Source organism: Catharus ustulatus, chromosome 7 (assembly GCF_009819885.2).
Source record: "Catharus ustulatus isolate bCatUst1 chromosome 7, bCatUst1.pri.v2, whole genome shotgun sequence".
NCBI lineage: Eukaryota > Metazoa > Chordata > Aves > Passeriformes > Turdidae > Catharus > Catharus ustulatus.
Genome location: NC_046227.1, coordinates 11279558 through 11297913, shown reverse-complemented (window position 1 = coordinate 11297913; position 18356 = coordinate 11279558). Strand labels below are relative to the sequence as shown.

At 42.9% G+C, this 18356-nt stretch overlaps 1 protein-coding gene across 1 annotated transcript; it reads left to right on the top strand.

Annotated features, from left to right (window-relative positions):
• The first annotated feature begins 229 nt into the window (after positions 1 to 229).
• ORC2 (origin recognition complex subunit 2) lies at positions 230 to 17868 on the top strand. Its single transcript, XM_033064343.2, has 16 exons — positions 230 to 363; positions 1343 to 1486; positions 1764 to 1850; positions 2730 to 2819; positions 4069 to 4100; positions 5308 to 5365; positions 6239 to 6423; positions 6871 to 6969; positions 9029 to 9138; positions 11847 to 11979; positions 12382 to 12478; positions 13567 to 13713; positions 14866 to 15037; positions 15278 to 15339; positions 16034 to 16152; positions 16766 to 17868. The coding sequence occupies exons 1-16, from the start codon at positions 270 to 272 to the stop codon at positions 16850 to 16852; spliced, it is 1716 nt and encodes a 571-aa protein (XP_032920234.1). The 5' UTR covers positions 230 to 269; the 3' UTR covers positions 16853 to 17868.
• Positions 17869 to 18356: the final 488 nt, after the last annotated feature.

Sequence of the window (18356 nt, the reverse complement as noted above, 5' to 3'; positions counted from 1 at the left end):
GGAGCGGGCCGCGGGTTGGCCGTAGCGCAGGTCACTCAAGGCACGGCGCCCGGGTTGGCTGCCTCGGGGTGGGCCGCGGCACCGCCACTGGCTGGCACGTGAGCCCGGTTCCGCCTCCTGCTGCCGCCGCCTCTGCCGGGGGTGCGGGGAGCGGGCGGCACCCCGGTCCCGCAGGAGCGGCACCGTGAGGGCTGAGGCGCCGCCGGTCCGCGCACCCCGGCGGCAGCGCCTCCCGGCGGCGGGACCGCGCCCACGTGACGGGCGCCGCCATGAGCCGGCCTGAGGAGACGCGCAGCAGCCGCTCCCTGCAGGTGAAGTTCGTGCCTGACGAGGACGTCCTCAAGCACATCACCGACGACACAGGTACAGCCGGCCCGGCGCATAGCCCAGCCCAGCCCCGCCCGCTGCTCTCAGGACGCTGGGAGAGGGGTCCCAGCAGCCGCGGCGGCCCCCGGGAAAGGGACTCTGCAACACCCGAGCTGGGTGCTGTAGAACCTCGCAGAAGGACGAGGCCTCCGGAGTCGTTCTGCCCTGCTTGAGCCCCCGGGAAAGGGACTCTGCAACACCCGAGCTGGGTGCTGTAGAACCTCGCAGAAGGACGAGGCCTCCGGAGTCGTTCTGCCCCGCTTGAGCCCCCCGCGGAGTGTCTGTCCCAGCCCGGCGCTGGACAGGCTGCGGTCCGAGCTCCCCCGGCAGTGTGCACCGGCTGCCAGCGGCACAGGCAGCCGGGAAACTCCTCGGGCCTGACGCGCTCAAACACTCGGTCAAAGCGGAACGGGGCTCCAGGTGTATGCCATGGGCGTGTTTTGCCGAAAGTTCTGACTGCTTCTAAGGTAGTGAACTTCTTCTAGCGGGATGCTTGAAACGGAACATCCGATTCAGACTTCACTGCTGGTTCTGTTTCAAGCATGTCATGCAGACGGTCACCAGAGGGCTCTCAGCCTAAATTCTCCCATGAGTGTCCTGACAGCCTACAGGCAAATATTTTCCAGTTGCTCCTCTTCTCTAGGAAAAATAAGGGTTGACGAGTACCATCCCCTTTGCATGCAATTTGATGCTGTAATATGAAGCACTGTCATTTCTCCCATTTCTGTAGAGCTAGTGTTTGCTGAAATGGGTGTCTTACCCTCATGGACTGCAGGAGCCAGCATTTGTGGTGAAGGAGGGATGAATGGCTGTAGGTCAGCTACTGACCAGCTGTACTTTTAGCAGGTCATCTCATCGCTGAATTTGTTTAGTCATTTGCACAACAGGAACCTGGTCTCTTGAGTCGGGTGGCTGCATACTACTGCAGTAGAAACAATGAACTAGCAGGAGGTTAAAACTTTTATTACAATTCTAGGAACTAAAGTACGGAAGGACAAGGCTCAGCTGAGCGTCAGTGTGAAGAGATTTGTGAAGAAGCTTGAGAATATTTCTGATAATGAAGCTCAGGAGATCCTGGAAGAGAAGAACTATGTTGCTGTTCTTGGAATATGTGCCCAAGGTATTAGCAGGGGAAAACCTAACTCAGCTCTGACCTCAGGAGATTCTTGCAGTGTTAGGGTTGTACAGTGTTGGTGGAATTGTTTATGAGGGCTCAATCTGCTCTGTCTGTGCTTGTGGTAAGTGGTAGAATAGAAGATTATGATTCTAGGATTTTATTATTATATTTGACACCTTCAGTATAAAGCCAAATTGTGAAATATTGCTTTCTATCTTCCTTGGGTTGGGAACATGATCAGTGCTTTTAAAATAGCTGCAAGTAACATGTCTTTTTACAGATCCAGTGAGAAATGGCTCAAATATTGGTGGTGGTGAAGTTTACTCATTCCAGACTCCCAAACGCTCCAATAAAATGTCAGAGCTGGGTATGTTTTGCTCTTTTTTCTGTGTGGACTTAGGAGAAGCAAGCAGAAAGTGGCAGTTCCAGAGAGGGTGGACTGTTTTTGTTCAAATAAGATTCTTGAGCTAGGTTGTCACTCACTTGGAGAATCCAGCACCATCTAAACTTCATTGGTGTTTTTTTGTCAGAGCTAATGATGCATCCCAGAAAGGATGATCCGAGGGAACGGGATCATCTTACTGTATCACTATACAGAAACTGGTTTTGATGCCTCTTAGTTTCTGCTGTGTCTTGGGAAGTTGTGTTTCCTATCTTAGACCTCCTTCTGCAGCAGGGTGGATTTCCCTGGTGCTCCCTCCTGGAGCTATGACTCAATTTGAAAACTGAGGGAAGTCATACTATGACAGTCTGTTAGTCCCATTGCTGTTACATGGGGTAAGCTGTTGGTCATACAGTGGTGGGGACTGCTAGCAGGGTATTTCAGATTCAGCTTGTACTGATAAGGAGCAGGCACAGGTAAATAGTTCCTCTTGGGGTACTGACGTGTTTGCTGTATCTGATGATCTGTTATGTCCAGCTGAGCACTCTTAAAAGACTAAGTGAGCCTGACCAAACCTTTCTCTAATTCAAAGATGTGGTCTCCCAGGGAGCAAAATGTGCTCTGCCATTTACATCAACCATATTTGTAAGATTTATTAATTGATGAGTTCTGCCTTTGAAAATCTTTGCTGAGGAATACAGCCACCTTTAGGGTTAGAGAAATCTGCAAGTATTTGGTTCCTGAAATAGCTAGGGAATTAATATGTAGATAGCATTTCAGGTGTATGGCTCCATTTCTGACTAGCCAGAGCTGCAGGTTTTGTACCTGACATGTCCTTCCTTCCCTTCTCCCTATTTTCTTCAGCCTCTGAATTAGCCTGTACACCAGAACGGAATGTGACACCTGATCCCTCCAAGTGCCCTGAGAAGATGGCCAAAACACCTCAAAGCAACAGTAAGTCCTGTGATGCTTTGGGAAGCTGAAGCTGAGTGTATGGGGGTTATGTTTCTCTTTGGGTGGTGGCGTGGATGCTTGAGTTCTAGCTTCTGTCATGCTTAGATATGCAGGTTAACACCATGGGCTGAACTGTTTGGTGGTCATGGCCTCTGCTTCACCTGGGTGTCAGATCTCTTCTGCCCTGCTGCTCTAGAGGAACATGAACTTCTCTCTCATCTGTTGCTGTGATATTTAAATACTTCCTCTCTGTTCAGCAGAAATACTTGCACTTGAGAGAGTTATGAGCTGGGCTGCTGTGTTAAACAATGATTGGGTAGAACTGTGTGGGTGTTCATGTGTAAATTCACACTTTATTATATAATATTTAACATCTAGTGCTGCAGAGAGAAATACAGATGGGAGAAGTCAGTGGAGGTCAATACTGGCAAGAGCATGTGCATTTGTTCTTGGAAGTGGAGTCTGATGTGCTCAGGGAGAGAACATTCGCTCATTTTTCAGCCTGCTCCCTCCTGCTGGAGTCTCTTCGTCTTTTCTGGCCTCTCAAAGCTGTGACCAAGAATTAAAAGCTGCCTTCTGTGGTAATAATAGTGACTCTTGTGTGAGTTGACACAGGCAGGCTGCTGGAGCCACCACAACTCAGCCAGAATGCAAAGAGTAAATTTATTTCTATAATCTTTCTGAAGCAACACCTGGGCAGAGGGATGTGAGTGGAGATGTAGGCACTGAGTGCCTACAGTCACCCTTAGGTGTGGTTCAGTGTTAGAGCCAGCCTGCTGGTCTATCAGTGATTTTTCACATGTGTGGTTTATTTCCATGCTGTGATCTTCACTATGTTCTGATTTGTTAGGGTGCCTCCAAGTCTACCAAGCACCTATGTTAGCTATACACAGATGTTCTACTTCCCAAAGCATACACAGGGTGGACAGCAATAGACATGGTATATCTGTTTTTCTGCATTGCTTTTTAAGTCTTTGCTATCCCCAGCTTCATGGTCACTTGAGTGTATTTACAATTCTCCTTACCAGTCTTCCACTTCTAACCCATTCTTCCAAGCAATTCTTTTTGTTCTCTCCTTGCCTACCTGTGAGGAGCTAGAGGCTTCCCTCATAGGATTAACTATCCAGGGAAGTGACATTCTGGTGCAGTGTACCTTTGAACAGTGAATGCTTATTTTTCTAATGGACCATCTTGTGCCCACTGTTGAAAATTTTCAGTACTCCGTACAATGCCGTTTCTTCCTTTTCAGAACATTCAAGTTCAAACAAAGTGCAGCAGAGGGTAAGTAGTACTTTACATTGGTTGGATTTTGTGTTTGGGTTTCTTCCCCACTTGTACTGGCCAATTACTTCAGTTCTGGAAAGGAAGGACCTTGAAAGGTGTAATCCACAGTAGAGATTGTCTCTTCTGTTCTAACCAGACAGGAGTAACTCAAGTGAGAACCATTAATCAGGACTATGGGGTTTGGAGTCAGTAGGCAAATAGTAGGTTTGACAGTTTAATTATCATGGGTAGAAGCTACTTCCTTGCATTACACAAGTGAGGATGCTAGACAATCCCTTAATACACAGTTAAACAGCTTTCCAGTTTCTCACTAAAGGAAGAAACAGCGCTAATTGTAAGAAATGCTGTTAGAACATGTGAATGTTCAGAACTGTGATGCTGTTCAGCTTCTTACTTACCATTGGTTTATAAAGAATGAATTGGGGTAATGGGTGGATGTAGATCAATGTCGTGTTTTGTGACACTACACAGAGATACAGTCCAGCCAGTTGTGGCTATGGAGTGAAAGAGCTGGCTTTCTAAAATGGTACAGCATCATAGTAGAAATGTGTGCACAGCTTTTCTGGTATGAGGTTCCAGGATGAAATACACCTGAAAAAGACATGCCGTTTGGGGATGCCATATTCACTGCTTGATGATTTCACATCCACTTTGTCAGGATCAACAAAAGTATTTCCTAAGTGTTGCAGACTTGATCCAGTGTCTGAGTCAGGCATGTGCTTTACATACATGTAAGGAAGATGTGCCACTACACCTTGGTGAGCCCAGGCAGCTTGGATTCCTTTGCTGTACTTCTGGGCTGAGTATACTGAGTGGTCTTCTGTCATTCTGGTAGTTGTTTTCATAGAGGACTTCCAGATGACTTTGAGTAGACAGCATGATATGGAATGTGACTGCTATGGGGACTGAAGCATTTCCAGTTTGTCATTGCTTTGGTTTGACTGTTCCTGAGGGGCCAAGGTTGGCATTTTGGTTGGAGATTTCACAGTTTTCTACTTGAGCTGAAAGAACTAAGCTCCTTTTGGAACTTGATCCTGTCTCCCTCTGAACGGGAAAACAAGAACTCTCTATACTTAACTGCCTCTGCTTTTCCAGTTTCATGTGGGCTGAAACAGTTTGGAAATGTAACCTGTCTGCTTGGCAGAGGGCTGTTTAGAGGAGGGAGATGTTTCTTCTAATGCATGTTTTTTCTTTGCTGTTCCAGAATGAAAAGAAAGAATTTGTGTCCACCACACCTTACAGACTCAGAAAGAGACTAGGAGGTAAAGATCAGCCACTGCAGTCAGCTGGCACAGTCAGTGAGGCACTGTGTTCAAGGGAGAGTGTTTTCCTGTTGAGCTTCTGTCTGTGGTAGCAGTGTGACTGAAACAACTGAATCAGTGTGACTGATTCATCCTGCAGAGAGTGTAGAAATGTCCTTAGGGAAATCTATGTAGACCTTTCCCCTACAACTGATTGCTGCTAAGGTGAGGGGTGGAAGGGTTAGATGCACCAAGTTACTGAACTTCAGTAACATGATCAAGAGACAAAACTACCTATGCTGACATTTAGTGTGGCCCAATTGCTTGAACCTGGCATAAAATTTTTTGTGATGGCTGGGATATCCATGTCGAAGTATTTCCAGTAACTGGTTGGCTAAACCAGAATGAATGCAGAGGAGAGTTTAGTACATGGTGTTTCAACTTCTTTTGTGTTGAGAGACCGAGACTGAGCCAGATTTCATCTGTGCTCTTCAATCAATGCTGCTAACAGAGGTATTTTGCAACAAATTTTTGGGGAATGTGACATAGAAGGTACTCAGCCTGCATGATTGGCATTTAGGAAAACTGACATAGAGATGCTAAGAGAAGTAGGGAATTCCATATCCATTTTTAGTCCTGTTTTATGGTACGATGATGTTTCTTAGTCGGTATCAAGGAGGAAGCTTTACTTGACAATATTTTGTGATCCTAGAACTGCAAAAGAAATGTCCATCTGTGTTTGCAGTTCTCTTAAGCATTGATTTTGCCTTTCTGTGAAATACAATTAGGATTAATATGCTTGCAGAACATCTAGAGAATGTGTGTGAAATGGTGCAAAATGAGTTCTGTGTAAAAAGTCTTTCCTAGCTTTTAACCTTAACATTTATGCTCTAGCTCCAGATCCCTATTTAGAAAGTGAGAGTGAGTATTCTGCTTCCTGCTCAGAAGAGGAGGATGAGGAAGAACAGAAAGAAGTCAACACTGTTTTATCAGATCAAAAGACTCCAGCAAAAACTAAGGCTGCATCTACACCTCCTCCCAGAAACAGCCTAGCCAAAAAAAAAAAGGAGCAAAAGATGGTGAGTTTGCAAAAATACATCCCTGAGTTAGCAAACATGAAGGGATGTCTAGTGACAGGAGAAGTCTAAGATGTCCATGGAGCAGGAGACCTTATATTGAGACAGGATGAAGAAACTGATTCCTGTAGTACCAGAAGGAACACGCATTACTGTTCTAGCTTGGTGTTCAGCTTAATGGTCTTACCTCCTTCCATCACCAGGGATCCCCACACCAATTAAGAATTACTGTTATGTTACCTCTCTCACAATCTCTTTTCTGGCTCTCTCTTAAAGAAAGAATCATCTGACCGGGTTAGCTTTGGCAGAATGCTGCTATAGAGGCCATTTTTACAAATATTTTCTGTCTATATTCACCCTTGCTCTATGTCTCATTGGCCATCTTGGCCTTGGGGAGAGGGATAACTTGATAGCAGGAGGAGTGTTGCTGATCTTGCTGTCCTGTTGTAGAGCAACCTGGTGGAGGAATACTTTGAAGCTCACAGTAGTTCCAAAGTGCTCACTTCAGACCGAACACTGCAGAAGTTGCGGAAAAGAAGATTGAATCAGGTAAAGTTTATAGTGAGCCACAGAACTCTGGGTTTTTGATATGATAGATAGGGAACTCTATATGATAGAGTTCCCTCGTCAAAATTTCTGATGTTGCTATTTTCACTTTATTTCTGCTGATTATGTGGTGAGTGGTAATGCTGATTTAAGCAGTATGTTTTCTACTGCTGCTCTGAGCAGGGACAGTGCCCAGTTGTTTGAACCTGAGACAGTAGGGAAAATGTAGAGAGAAGGCACTGTCAGGTAAGCTCACAGCTGAAAGCTGCAGTTACCAGAAAATGTGAAAGTTTGCTTTTGGGGGAGGAGAAGAGAGAGAAGCAGAATTGTAGAGACTTGCTTTAAAACATAATTTTTGTCAATGAAATGTTAGGGGGAATTACGAACTTGTGTGTAGAGGAATTTAAGAGAGCTGATTTAATCTGAACATTACTGGGTCAAACCACTTTCAGAACTGGAACAGCTCTAAATATTGTCACCCACTTTGCTAGATGTACTTTGTTCCCTTGCAGTTTCTAGGAGACAGGAATAGTCTGATGGTGGTGACTGAATTACAGTAATTTCACAACTATAAGGCGCACCCTTTTGACTAAAATTTTGGCCCGAACCCAGAAGTGCACCTTATACTCTGGTGCGCCTTATATAATGTACAAAGTTCGGAAATTTGCCAACCCGGAAGTGTGAGCCGTGAGCCGTGGGAGGAGCCGGCAGGGCTGCGGCAGCCGGGTGGAGGTGGGCCCACAGTGCTGTAGGTGCTGGGTGGAGGTGGGGCCGCGGTGCTGTGGCAGCCGGGGGAGCCTGCGGGGCTGCAGCTTCCGGGTGCAGGGGGGCCTGTGGAGCCACAGCAGCTGGATGGAGGCAGGGCCGCAGCCAGCAACCGCGCGGGGGGAGCCGGCGGCGGATCCTCGCTGCAAAAAAAAAGTGCGCCTTATAGTCCGGAGTGCCTTATATATCGGCAAAAGTTCGGAAATTTGCCGACACGCGGAAGTGCGCCTTATAATCCAGTGCGCCTTATAGTCGTGAAATTACTGTACTTTATTTTTCTGCCCATGTCACTTCCATAAGACAGTTCAAATCAAGCAGCTGTACCCTACTAGGACAGGTCTCAAGGATCATTGTAGAATACCTGAAGCTCTTTTATCTGTGACTGCTTTTTGTATCCATTTGTGTTTTAAAAAATGGCATATATGCAGCTTGCCTGTGCCTGCTGTTGTCTGGAATTGCTGCCCAGAGTAACATCTGGATTCTTAACAAGTTCTTTCATAACAGCTGTGGAAGGAAATCAAGGCTTACAGCATTACAGCTTGGCTTCAAAGTAGTTGAAGGTTTAGCAGTTCTGTCTCTCAGTACTTTGTCTGGTACGTTGCAGCTGCCTTTCCAGTGTGAACTGTCTTCTACTGCGAGGGAGTGGGAAGCAAAGCTGTTAAAATTGAAGAGAAAGGAGGCCAGTGTAGATTTGATGCTGACTATCATGCTACTGTGCTGTTTAAATGTCAGCATAACAGCATATCTTTAAAGCTGAATTAATCCTTTGATTCTTGATGCTTTTCTACATTGAGCTATCAGCTGCAAATTATATCCTTTCTGCTGTAATTTTTTTAAGATGATGGATATTTTAAGCTTTCTCTTAGAGTGACAAACACCTGAATCCTTGCTAAGCATGTTGATTGGAGCCTTTGTTCCCACGAGCAGGGATGTGATGTTGTATCTCATTGGTACAGTGCTTGGTGGAGTGTAAGCTCCATGTGTATCCATTTCTCCTGTAGTGGTTTTCCCATACTTGGCAGGAAGAGAAAAATACACAGTGTGTCATCTGTTCTAGTCCTACTCTAGCTGCCATTTACCATGCTAAGATTACTTAATCGCTGCTTTGTGTCTGCAGTTGCAAAACTGTGCTTAGTGGGGTCTTCATGGGAGGGGAAAAAAAAATAATAACCAACTACTGAGTTCACTGACAATGAAAACTGTTCTCTCTAGATAGGGTGCTAGAGGGTGTTTTAAGGACTCCAGGTATATCTCTTTTTCTCAGCTTTGAATGACTGTCATCTCTTTCTCAACACAGCAAACACTGCGTGATCTTTTGAAAAATGCTCCCGTTCCTTATGCTGCTGAAATTAGAGACCTTAACCAGCAACATGAATCCTTGTTTTCCAAGTGGATGCTGCAATTACAGTAAGTATGCAAGGAGAATCACTGAAGAAACTTAGTTAAAAGACAGTGCCAGTAAACTTGCCCTCATGTCAATAACATCTTGTGGAGCAAATTTTGTTCTTTGATTGCTTAAATTTAAAAGTGTGTGGCATTAATTTAATTCAGTGCTTCCTGTAGACCAAATAATATCTGATTAATTCCTTGAACCGAATGTCTGAAGTGCAGTGAAGTTGCATTCTACCTGGTTAGTTTGCCTGTGCCTCTCTAAACCAAGCTAGAAGGCATTCACAAACAGGGAACATGAATAGTGAGAGAACAGGGAAAATGAATGATGAGAAAATTGCTCTTTGTGAGGAATCAGTTTTGTTTACAGCAGCGAGTTAGTGGTGAGTAGCCCACCCTCACCTTCTTCGGTCTGTGGCTATCTCCAGTGGTTAACTTCCAGTGCCTGAGGTACCTAATGATCTGGGCATGAAGAAACCCTAATGCTTTTGGAAATACTGGTAATATAAATTTTATTTGACTTTGTGTGTATCTCCATGGGAAGGACAAGGGTGAACATTCAGGAAAGCAAATGGAACTACAGAGGCCCTGTGAGATTCTGAAGCACCTTATAGAAGGCAGACCACCACCTCTGAGGCTGGACCCAGTACTGATGATGAGAAAGCTCTTTGGAAACTTTTGTAAGGAAGTGGAGTATAAATAAATTTGTGGCCCATGGGGAGGGACAGAGAGTATGAAGAAGACATCAGCTTTGAAAGCTGGAGAGTTGCAAGAGGGGGAGTTCTGTGTTACTTGGTGATTTGGGCAAGTGGTTAGAGATGTATGTGGCAGGGCAGAAGAAACAAATCCCTTTGTGACAATGAAGGCAGTGATAGCTGATGAACACCTTAGCTTTGGACAGTGCTATTTGAGTAGCCTGATACTCTTCTTTCTGATTAAGATAATGCTTTTCCTGCTTGTCAAACCTAAACAAAGCTTTGTATTCCTGTGATGACCCACACCTGAAAATAAAGAAGTGCTTAATATTCAAAAATGCTCATTGCTTGAAAGGAATGACAGAAGTCAGAGGGTCCACAAACAATCATAGAGTTTTATTGGTAAATCACACACTTGGCATGGAAATTGGTTTGTTAGTTCCTGACCTACTATACAGGCACATGGCACTGGGTTTTCTATAAAGGGGCAGGGTGAAGGGAAAAGAGAAACCAAAGAGCTTAATTTTAAAAAGGAGAGATGAATTAAAAATTGAAAAACAGATCACCAGCCTTCACTTCAGCTTTGAGCCAGCTGAGGGAATGTGATCCTGGATTCAGCATTGATCCAGATCATAGGTTATGATCCAGCTGTGTGCGTTGGGCTGATGAGATGTCCACGGTCTGGGGGGATCACCTGAGCTTGTGCAGGGGGAGTTGCCTTTCTGTGAACAGGTGTCTCTGCCCCAAAGACAGGTTTGTTGCTTTCTATGCTAATTAGTTACCATGCACAGTTTGTTCTTTTAGGCCTTTCTGGAAAAGGGTCTGAGGGCTTTGTGGGTTTTTGGTAGTCCCTGTCCACTTCCTGACAGTCATTCCTGTGTTTGCACTGTACTTTGTTGTTCTTTCTGATGGAAAGGTTTTGCCTATCTCCACCTGGGCCCAAAATTTGTTCTTTCTCACAGCATGAGAAAGAATCAGTACCTACCAGAATCAGTATCATGAGTACCAGTAGTTGTTGGTTATTACCAATTATTCTTGTCTGTTACTGCTTGGTGTGCTTCACAGCCACCCAGTTAATGATGTTTGAGACATACAATCAGTCAATTACCTTCTAGGAATTGAGAGCTCAAAAAGATCTCACTCTGGACCACTGCTTGCAGTGTTGTTAGAGAGTGGGCTTTAATATGCAGCAGCTCCCCATAGTGGAGAGCTCAAAGGGTCTCGCTTTAGATTGCTATTATAGGGGCATGAGACAGTGGGCTTCAGTCAGGCATTTTTTCATCCTGGCCACAATTTGACTTAGTAACTTTCTCTGAAGGTTCAGCAGCAGAAATATTATTCCATTTGTATTGTTATTCAGACAAGAAAAATGAGTTTCCAAGGTTGCTCATTAAAAAACAGGTGCTCATTAGACAATATTAGTTCCTGGGAACAGACAGTGTTTGCTGAGCTGGAGAGAGTAAGTTTAGTCTAGGTGCAGTTCATCAAGGCTGAGGCCTAATGAGCATTTCCCATATCATAGTGCAGCTTGAGAGAGGGTGAAGAATGCGACCCAACTTTTTTGGGTCTGAGTGTAGAGTAATTTTGCTTTGAAATTAGGCCTGAGGATCAGAGTGAAAAAGCAGTATGAAGGTTTGCTTTTTTTTTTTCTTGTAATTACTGTGACCTGTAGTAAACATGTAATTACTGGTGAGGGGATGCGTGTAAATGTTGATTACCATTTCTTAACCTGAAGTTGTAGATCTAGTATTCTCTTCTTAGTTAATAGCATTTTCTTCCATCAATGTTTTGCTAAGTTTGTGAGCCTCTAGGCTGCTAGAATGATTAATTTGCTAGGATGCACATGCCAGGTTCCAGGTTCCTTGTAGCTAACCTTATTTGTCACCTGTAAGCTTAAGGTAAGTGTGGAGTTGACAAAACGTAGAATTTTTAAAACCATAATTACGATGGATCATTTTGCTTAATGAATGTATGGACTTTAAACCAGATTTACACTTTTTTGATCCAGTGTATTTGCTCACTTTTGTGCAGCTTGGGTTTCAATATTGTGCTTTATGGACTGGGCTCAAAGCGTGATCTGTTGGAGAAATTTCGTACCTCTCTGCTGCGGGATTCTGTTCACCTGGTGGTTAATGGATACTTCCCCAGCATCACTGTGAGATCTGTAAGTGTGGGAAAAGCTTGTGGGTTTATGTAATCATCCTGTGTTACAGATGCCTCTAGAGTCTTTCAGTGTAAAATGTTAAGGAGCCCTGCTGCACCCTATAGCAACAGATTCTGAATGAAGAGCAGTTCCTCTCTCTTCTAATACTTTGAAGAAATGATCCCATACATTTTGCAAGGAATTGCAGTAATTTGTGTCATTAATAGATATTCATCACTCTAAAGCCTTGTTTTATGTCACTGTTTTGAAAAGGGGTATAATTTTTTCATTAATATTTGCTGTTTTAGGGATTTTTTGGTAATAATCAAATTGTCTCTCACAAGGCAGCGAAGGACTCAGTTTCACATTTTCTGCACTTCATTGTCAGAGCCCTTCATAAGGAACTCCTGTTTTCTATTTTAGATTCTCAACTCCATCACAGAGGAGGTTTTGGACCATATAGGAACCTTCCACAACCCCCTTGACCAATTTGAATTCATTACCAAAAGGTTTAAAGAAGGTAAAATTACTAATTTTATGCATAAAAATGTTAGAGTCTACTTACTTGTTAAGGGAGCCTGGACATTTTTTTCCCTTAGGATTTTTATACAGGCAGTTACAGTTTCTTAGTGCATTGTAGCTAGCATACTTTCTTGTTTGTAATTTATGCAACATCTATGAAAACATGCATGCAACCAGAAGTATATGTGTACCTACTTGTGTAGCAATTTCACGTAAGGTGTTACCTCAGTCAGTGCTTTACAGCAGGGCAGCAGTATCAAACCAGCAGGTTAGAATTGGTTGCCTCACAAAATGCTTGCTGAATTATTTCTGAGTGTCTGTCTTAGTGCTTGTATATTTGTACACAAATTGCCACGGAATCTTAATTGTGCATGGTATTGGTGTTTCAGTGTTTACATTCTGGTTTTCATCATTGCCTTACAAGCATTTCTGGTGGAACTAAATGAAAAAGGCAGGGTAACAGCAGTTCCCACCTGAATGTACATAAGTCAGTCTTACAGTATAGCTGATCTGACTGATTTCCATTGGCAGACAAGTTTGCATGGATTTGTACAAAAACTGGTTACAGTTCTAAAATTGTTTCTGGACTCAGGAAATGGAGGCTAGATGGAAATTTTAACATCTACCATTTGCGTTATCTGAGCTAGGCCTCTTAACTTTTTTTCAGAACTTGTTAAAATTTTCAATGAAGTTATGATGCTTTGGATCCGACTTTGAATAGTAAATGCATTTTTATTGTGAGAAGGAGCTTAAAGATCCTAGTCATGTAAATCAAAAGCAGCTAAATAAACTGTGCTTAGACTTCCATTCTGAAGTATATTTCAGTGATCTTCAATTGCGAAAGAAACACAGCTAAAAGGGGCGATTCCTAGTAAAGCTGTGAGCGAGTGTAAAGTGGATTATAACAGAAAAGCTTCAGGTGGAGAAAAACAGCCTTGTATCTATGATGACACTAAATTGAGAAAAACCCTTTTAGGTGCTCAGAAACACTCATTATAGGTTCAAACTAAACTGTATAAGGAAAGGGATATTGCTTGTGTGCAGTTTCTTTGATTGGTTCTCTGCTGTTTTTTTCTGACCTTGCAGATTCATCTCTAGAGCTCTATGTCCTCATCCACAATCTGGACAGCCAGATGTTGAGAGGAGAAAGAAGTCAGCAGATCCTTGCACAGTTATCCTCCCTGCCTAGCATTTACCTCATTGCCTCTATCGATCACATCAATGCTCCTCTCAGTGAGTTCCCCTTGGCCTGACCTAGCCAAGAGAAGGATCTGTGTTCTTCCGCTTTGGGGCTGCTAAACATGTTTTATAAGTTCATGTATTGATTACCACGTATTATTATTACTTAGTATGTATTACTGTTGATGTGTAGAACAGATCTGTTGATGTATGTATAGTCCTGATTAGGAGTGTGGCTGTGCTGAACCAAAACTGTATAAAGATAATGAGAAATACCACTAAGCGTAATACAAAAACATACTCCAAACTTTTGGCACCCTTTGATTTTAGGAGCTTACTGAACTGGAGATTGGATGTTATGTCTGTCATTGCATCTAAACAATTTTCTTTTATCAGTCAGTGTTGTGGGCAGAATGGGAGCTTTAGACAAAGTTTATTAGAGAAGCTTCCCTGTTGAGCTAGGTGGTGCAGAAAGGACCCCCTTCCTTTCTAAACTCCTCAGACAGGATTGAGGTGTGGCTGGACCCAGTCTTAGCTGATGGTTTATTGTTTAAGGATTATATAGCTGTAATTGAACTTTTGTCTCACAAAATTAAGGATGGCAAAGCAAGTATACTTAAATAAATTACTTATTTATATTGATTAGGACTATGCTTTGACTAAAATATGCTAATCAGAATTATTTATACACAGAGCAAGTAGCTATAACTATTAGTATAGTTTGCTCTTTTTAAAGCAATATTGAAGCAGTTATATTAAAGCTAGCAAAAACAATACAAGTGGAGATTGATGTTACTCACCCATACCAACAACCATGAGCAGACCTCTTCAGCTCAGCCTGGAAGGGTAACCTTGAGGGGCATTTCCACTCCAGGGGAGGAATCTCCTCACACTCTGAGAAGGGTCTTGTTTCAGCTATTTTACCCCCTCTCTAGGCAGGGCTTCCAGCTACAGTCAGAAATTGTTTGCACACTCCTGACTCTCAAGGATTTATTTACACTGTATCTATGGAAAAGGGATGCCTGCAAATGTTTTGTTGCAAAGTGTTTATCTTACTGGAATTGCAGTTTTCAGGGTATATGTAATGTGAATTTCACAAGCATATATTGTTTCCTCAGTCCTACTATGTGCATTTTAATATTGCTTGTTTAACACCTTAGAAAACATAAATATCCCAGTTTTGTCTTTTTTTTCTCTCTTGTCTAGTGTGGGATCAGGCAAAGCTGAGCCTCTATAACTGGCTTTGGTATGAAACAACCACATTTAATCCTTATGTGGAAGAAACATCTTATGAGAACTCGCTTTTAGTACAACAGTCTGGATCTTTGGCGTTGAGCTCCCTGATGCATGTCCTGCATAGCCTCACTCTCAATGCCAGGTAAGACACTGTAACACTTCACAGTAGCACTTACCAAGGCTCCAGTCCTTATAGTCTCTGTGTTCTGATAATAGTGTTCCAGACGAAGATGGTAGAACCTGTTTTGCAAATGTTGTCCAGTGATGAGATTCACGGGTCTTTGTGCATAGGGCAAAATTAGTTAATATTTTCTAATGGTGGGAGTTTTGGACTGTTTAAATTATTATTATTTTGATTTTCCCTTTTTCTCCTTTCACTTAGAGGGATATTCAGACTGCTTGCTCAGCACCAGCTGGAGAAAAAGGACAACCCATCTTATCCAGGTAGGTACCCACCTTTTCTCATCTGTTTGGGGTGCTGCTGTACACAGCAGCCCTGGGTTTTGGTATGCAGGTTATATCTCCAGTAACAGAAGTGCTGGAACAGTTGGCTCAGTGAGGCTCACTTTCTTTCTAGTGGCACTGTGTCTGACTCAGACAGGAAATCAATAGACTGGCTGGTTCTGAAGGGCTGCCTCTTACATGCTTAGACATGACTGAGATTGTTGGTGGGAGGCTGTGGAGTAAGAAAAAAATTAAATGAGGACTGAATTTGTATAGCTTGCACTGAAATGTCCTCTATAAATGACATGCCCCTGGTTTCTAGGATACATGTGGAATATTCTGTCATTGTCTGGAATAGGTGTTGCAGTGGATATGAATAATTCTTTAATGGTAGAGAAAGCAAGATAGAGAGTTGGAAATTAAGAGAGATCAACGATTGTAGAAAGTGCATTTAAAGTGCTGTTAAAATTCCATTAGGCAGCAGGGTGACTGGAATGTTAATTCAGCTGTTTTCCATTAATTACTGAAGTATTGCCTTGGCTGTATTACCTGCAAGAGGTGATGTTACTGTAGCCACTCTGGTCTAAGCCAAAGCAAGACTTGCAGGTGGACAATATGTGTGTGGTGTGCGACCTGGAAAAATCTAACAGTCTTACTAGTTCAGTTTCTTGTTCTTGCCTTTTTCTGTCTCCAGGGCTGTCTTTCCAAGACTTTTACCAGCAGTGTCGGGAGGCTTTCCTTGTGAACAGTGACTTGACACTCAGGGCACAGCTGACAGAATTCAAGGACCACAAGCTCATCCGGACCAAGCGGGTGAGTCCAGAGAAGAATTCTACTCAGCCACTTTGAAAAAAAAAAGATGCTTTATTGCTGTATTGTTTTAAGCACCTAGGAACTGGCAAGGGGCTGAAATTCTGTAATTGCAGCTCTTTCTATGCCTCCAATATGCCAACACCCTTTATATGGGTGGGTTTAGAGGGCTATAGAAACACGGTGTGCTTTGTTTATTCAGCAATCTACATTCAGCAGTCTTCTTTCTGAAGACTGTGAGAAGTAACAGACTATGCAGCCTGCCAGTCTGCTTCATAGTATTACCTGTATTTCTGTGAGGAAAGAATGCAGACTTGTCATAATAATGAGGCAGCATAGCAGTACAAGATACAGGAACACAGTGTTAAGGAGCTTTGTGGTGTCAGAGAAGCATAACCCACCAGAAGATTTCTAATTTCTAATGACTTTTCTTAGTATTTGTGTATTTCCTGTGTTGCTCCAGTGAAATATTCCAGGTTTTCAGTAATGTAGTTGTTCAGAATGCTGTCCAGCTCTAATCCAGACTGTAGATAAATTCTAGCATTACAGTGCTGTCTCGTGGCTTGCCTGGCACTGTACACTGCTGTTAACAATGTCTGTAAATGTCTGTTCTCAGGGAGCTGATGGTGTGGAATACTTATTAATTCCTGTTGATGACAGTACCTTGACTGACTTCTTGGAGAAAGAGGATGAAGATGTGTGATGTCTCTGTGTCCTCAGTGTCTACAGCAACAGCTCTCAATAGCTGCTGGAGAATGGCCTGTGCTCAGAGTTCTCTGTCTCCAACCTCACAGCTGCTGCACTGATAAGTAGCAATTCTAATGATTCTTGCTCATTGTTCAGCTACCACAGGTAGTCTGGAATGATGACTTCTGTAAGCAAGGCCTGTCTTGCGCTCTAGTTGGATTTGTCTGCTTTGTCTCTTAGCTCAGACAATGCCTTCTTCCTATTTGTGCAGCCAACCTCACAGCCAGAAAAACAAACTCGGTGAGATTGTGCCTTCTGCTCTCTACCTCAGTAGACATGAGGGCTTTATTGGAGCAATTTACTTGGGAAGTGCAAATCATAAGATGGTCAAGAGCTTTATTTGTACTAGTGGTGCAACTTTTCTCAACTGAGTGCTATCCAGTACTCCTCTACCATTTAGGCAAAACTAGCTTCCAGTGTATGAAGACAAGATTTATAATGCTTCAAGACCTGCTTTGACTGCATAAGGAAAGGAGAATATTTGTGGGTTTGGGATATTGCAGGTAACTTCGTAAGTTCTGGCAATAAAACTGAAGGACTTGTCTCAAACCCACATCCTTTTATAAGATTTAGATAATCAAAATTATGATCAACTCATGTCATTGCCTGCTACTTTCCCAGGTGCAATCCAGGAATATGAAGAGGCTATGAAGCTTTTTTATTTTTTTAAAGCTTGATTGTATATTTATATTTTTTACATCAGGAGTGTCCACTGATACTGAAGGAGGCCTTAAATGCCACTTAAAAGCTCTCCCTTTTTTTAAACTCATAGAGGTTGGGAGACTGCTGAAGTTTGACATCTTTCCTTCAATTTTTTTCTCAGTTATGTGGGAGGAAGCTCTGTAGTTCCATCATCTGTGGTCTGCCAGCCAGACTTCAGGGACTCTGTATGCCTAATGTTTGGTAGCTGTGTTACAGCTCTGTGTTGTAATAGTTTAAAACAATTGAAATAAAGTACTTTATTAATTTTCATTAGCTTGTCTTATCTTTCACAATCTTTTTATGTTACAGGAAGATAGAGATCCTTGTGGCAGTTGTGCAAAAGCTTGATTTTCATTGTGTCAAATATCTGTGCAGAAGATTTGAAACTACTGAGTAGAAATACTTTATATTGCTTACATCAAAATCAAGAATCGTTTATCTGCCTTTTAATACTGGTATATAGCTTTTGAAGAGAACCAGAACATCCCTTGGAGTAATAGTTACCTTATCTGCCCCTCTCTGACAGAAGAAAGATAGGTGTATGGCCTGGCTTTTGTATTAGAAACCTGGAGCATCTACGTACCCCCCACTATCAACTTGATTCTTCATATAGGTCCTTTCCTTATACTTGGGAAAGAAATTTCTTCTCACTTCTCAGCATCCTGAGGTGTCTTCCTGGTATTGGTAAGAATGATGACCTTTATATAGCCTGGGTGGCTTCAGATAAACCAGTCATCTCTTTCCACTTACATTTAAGT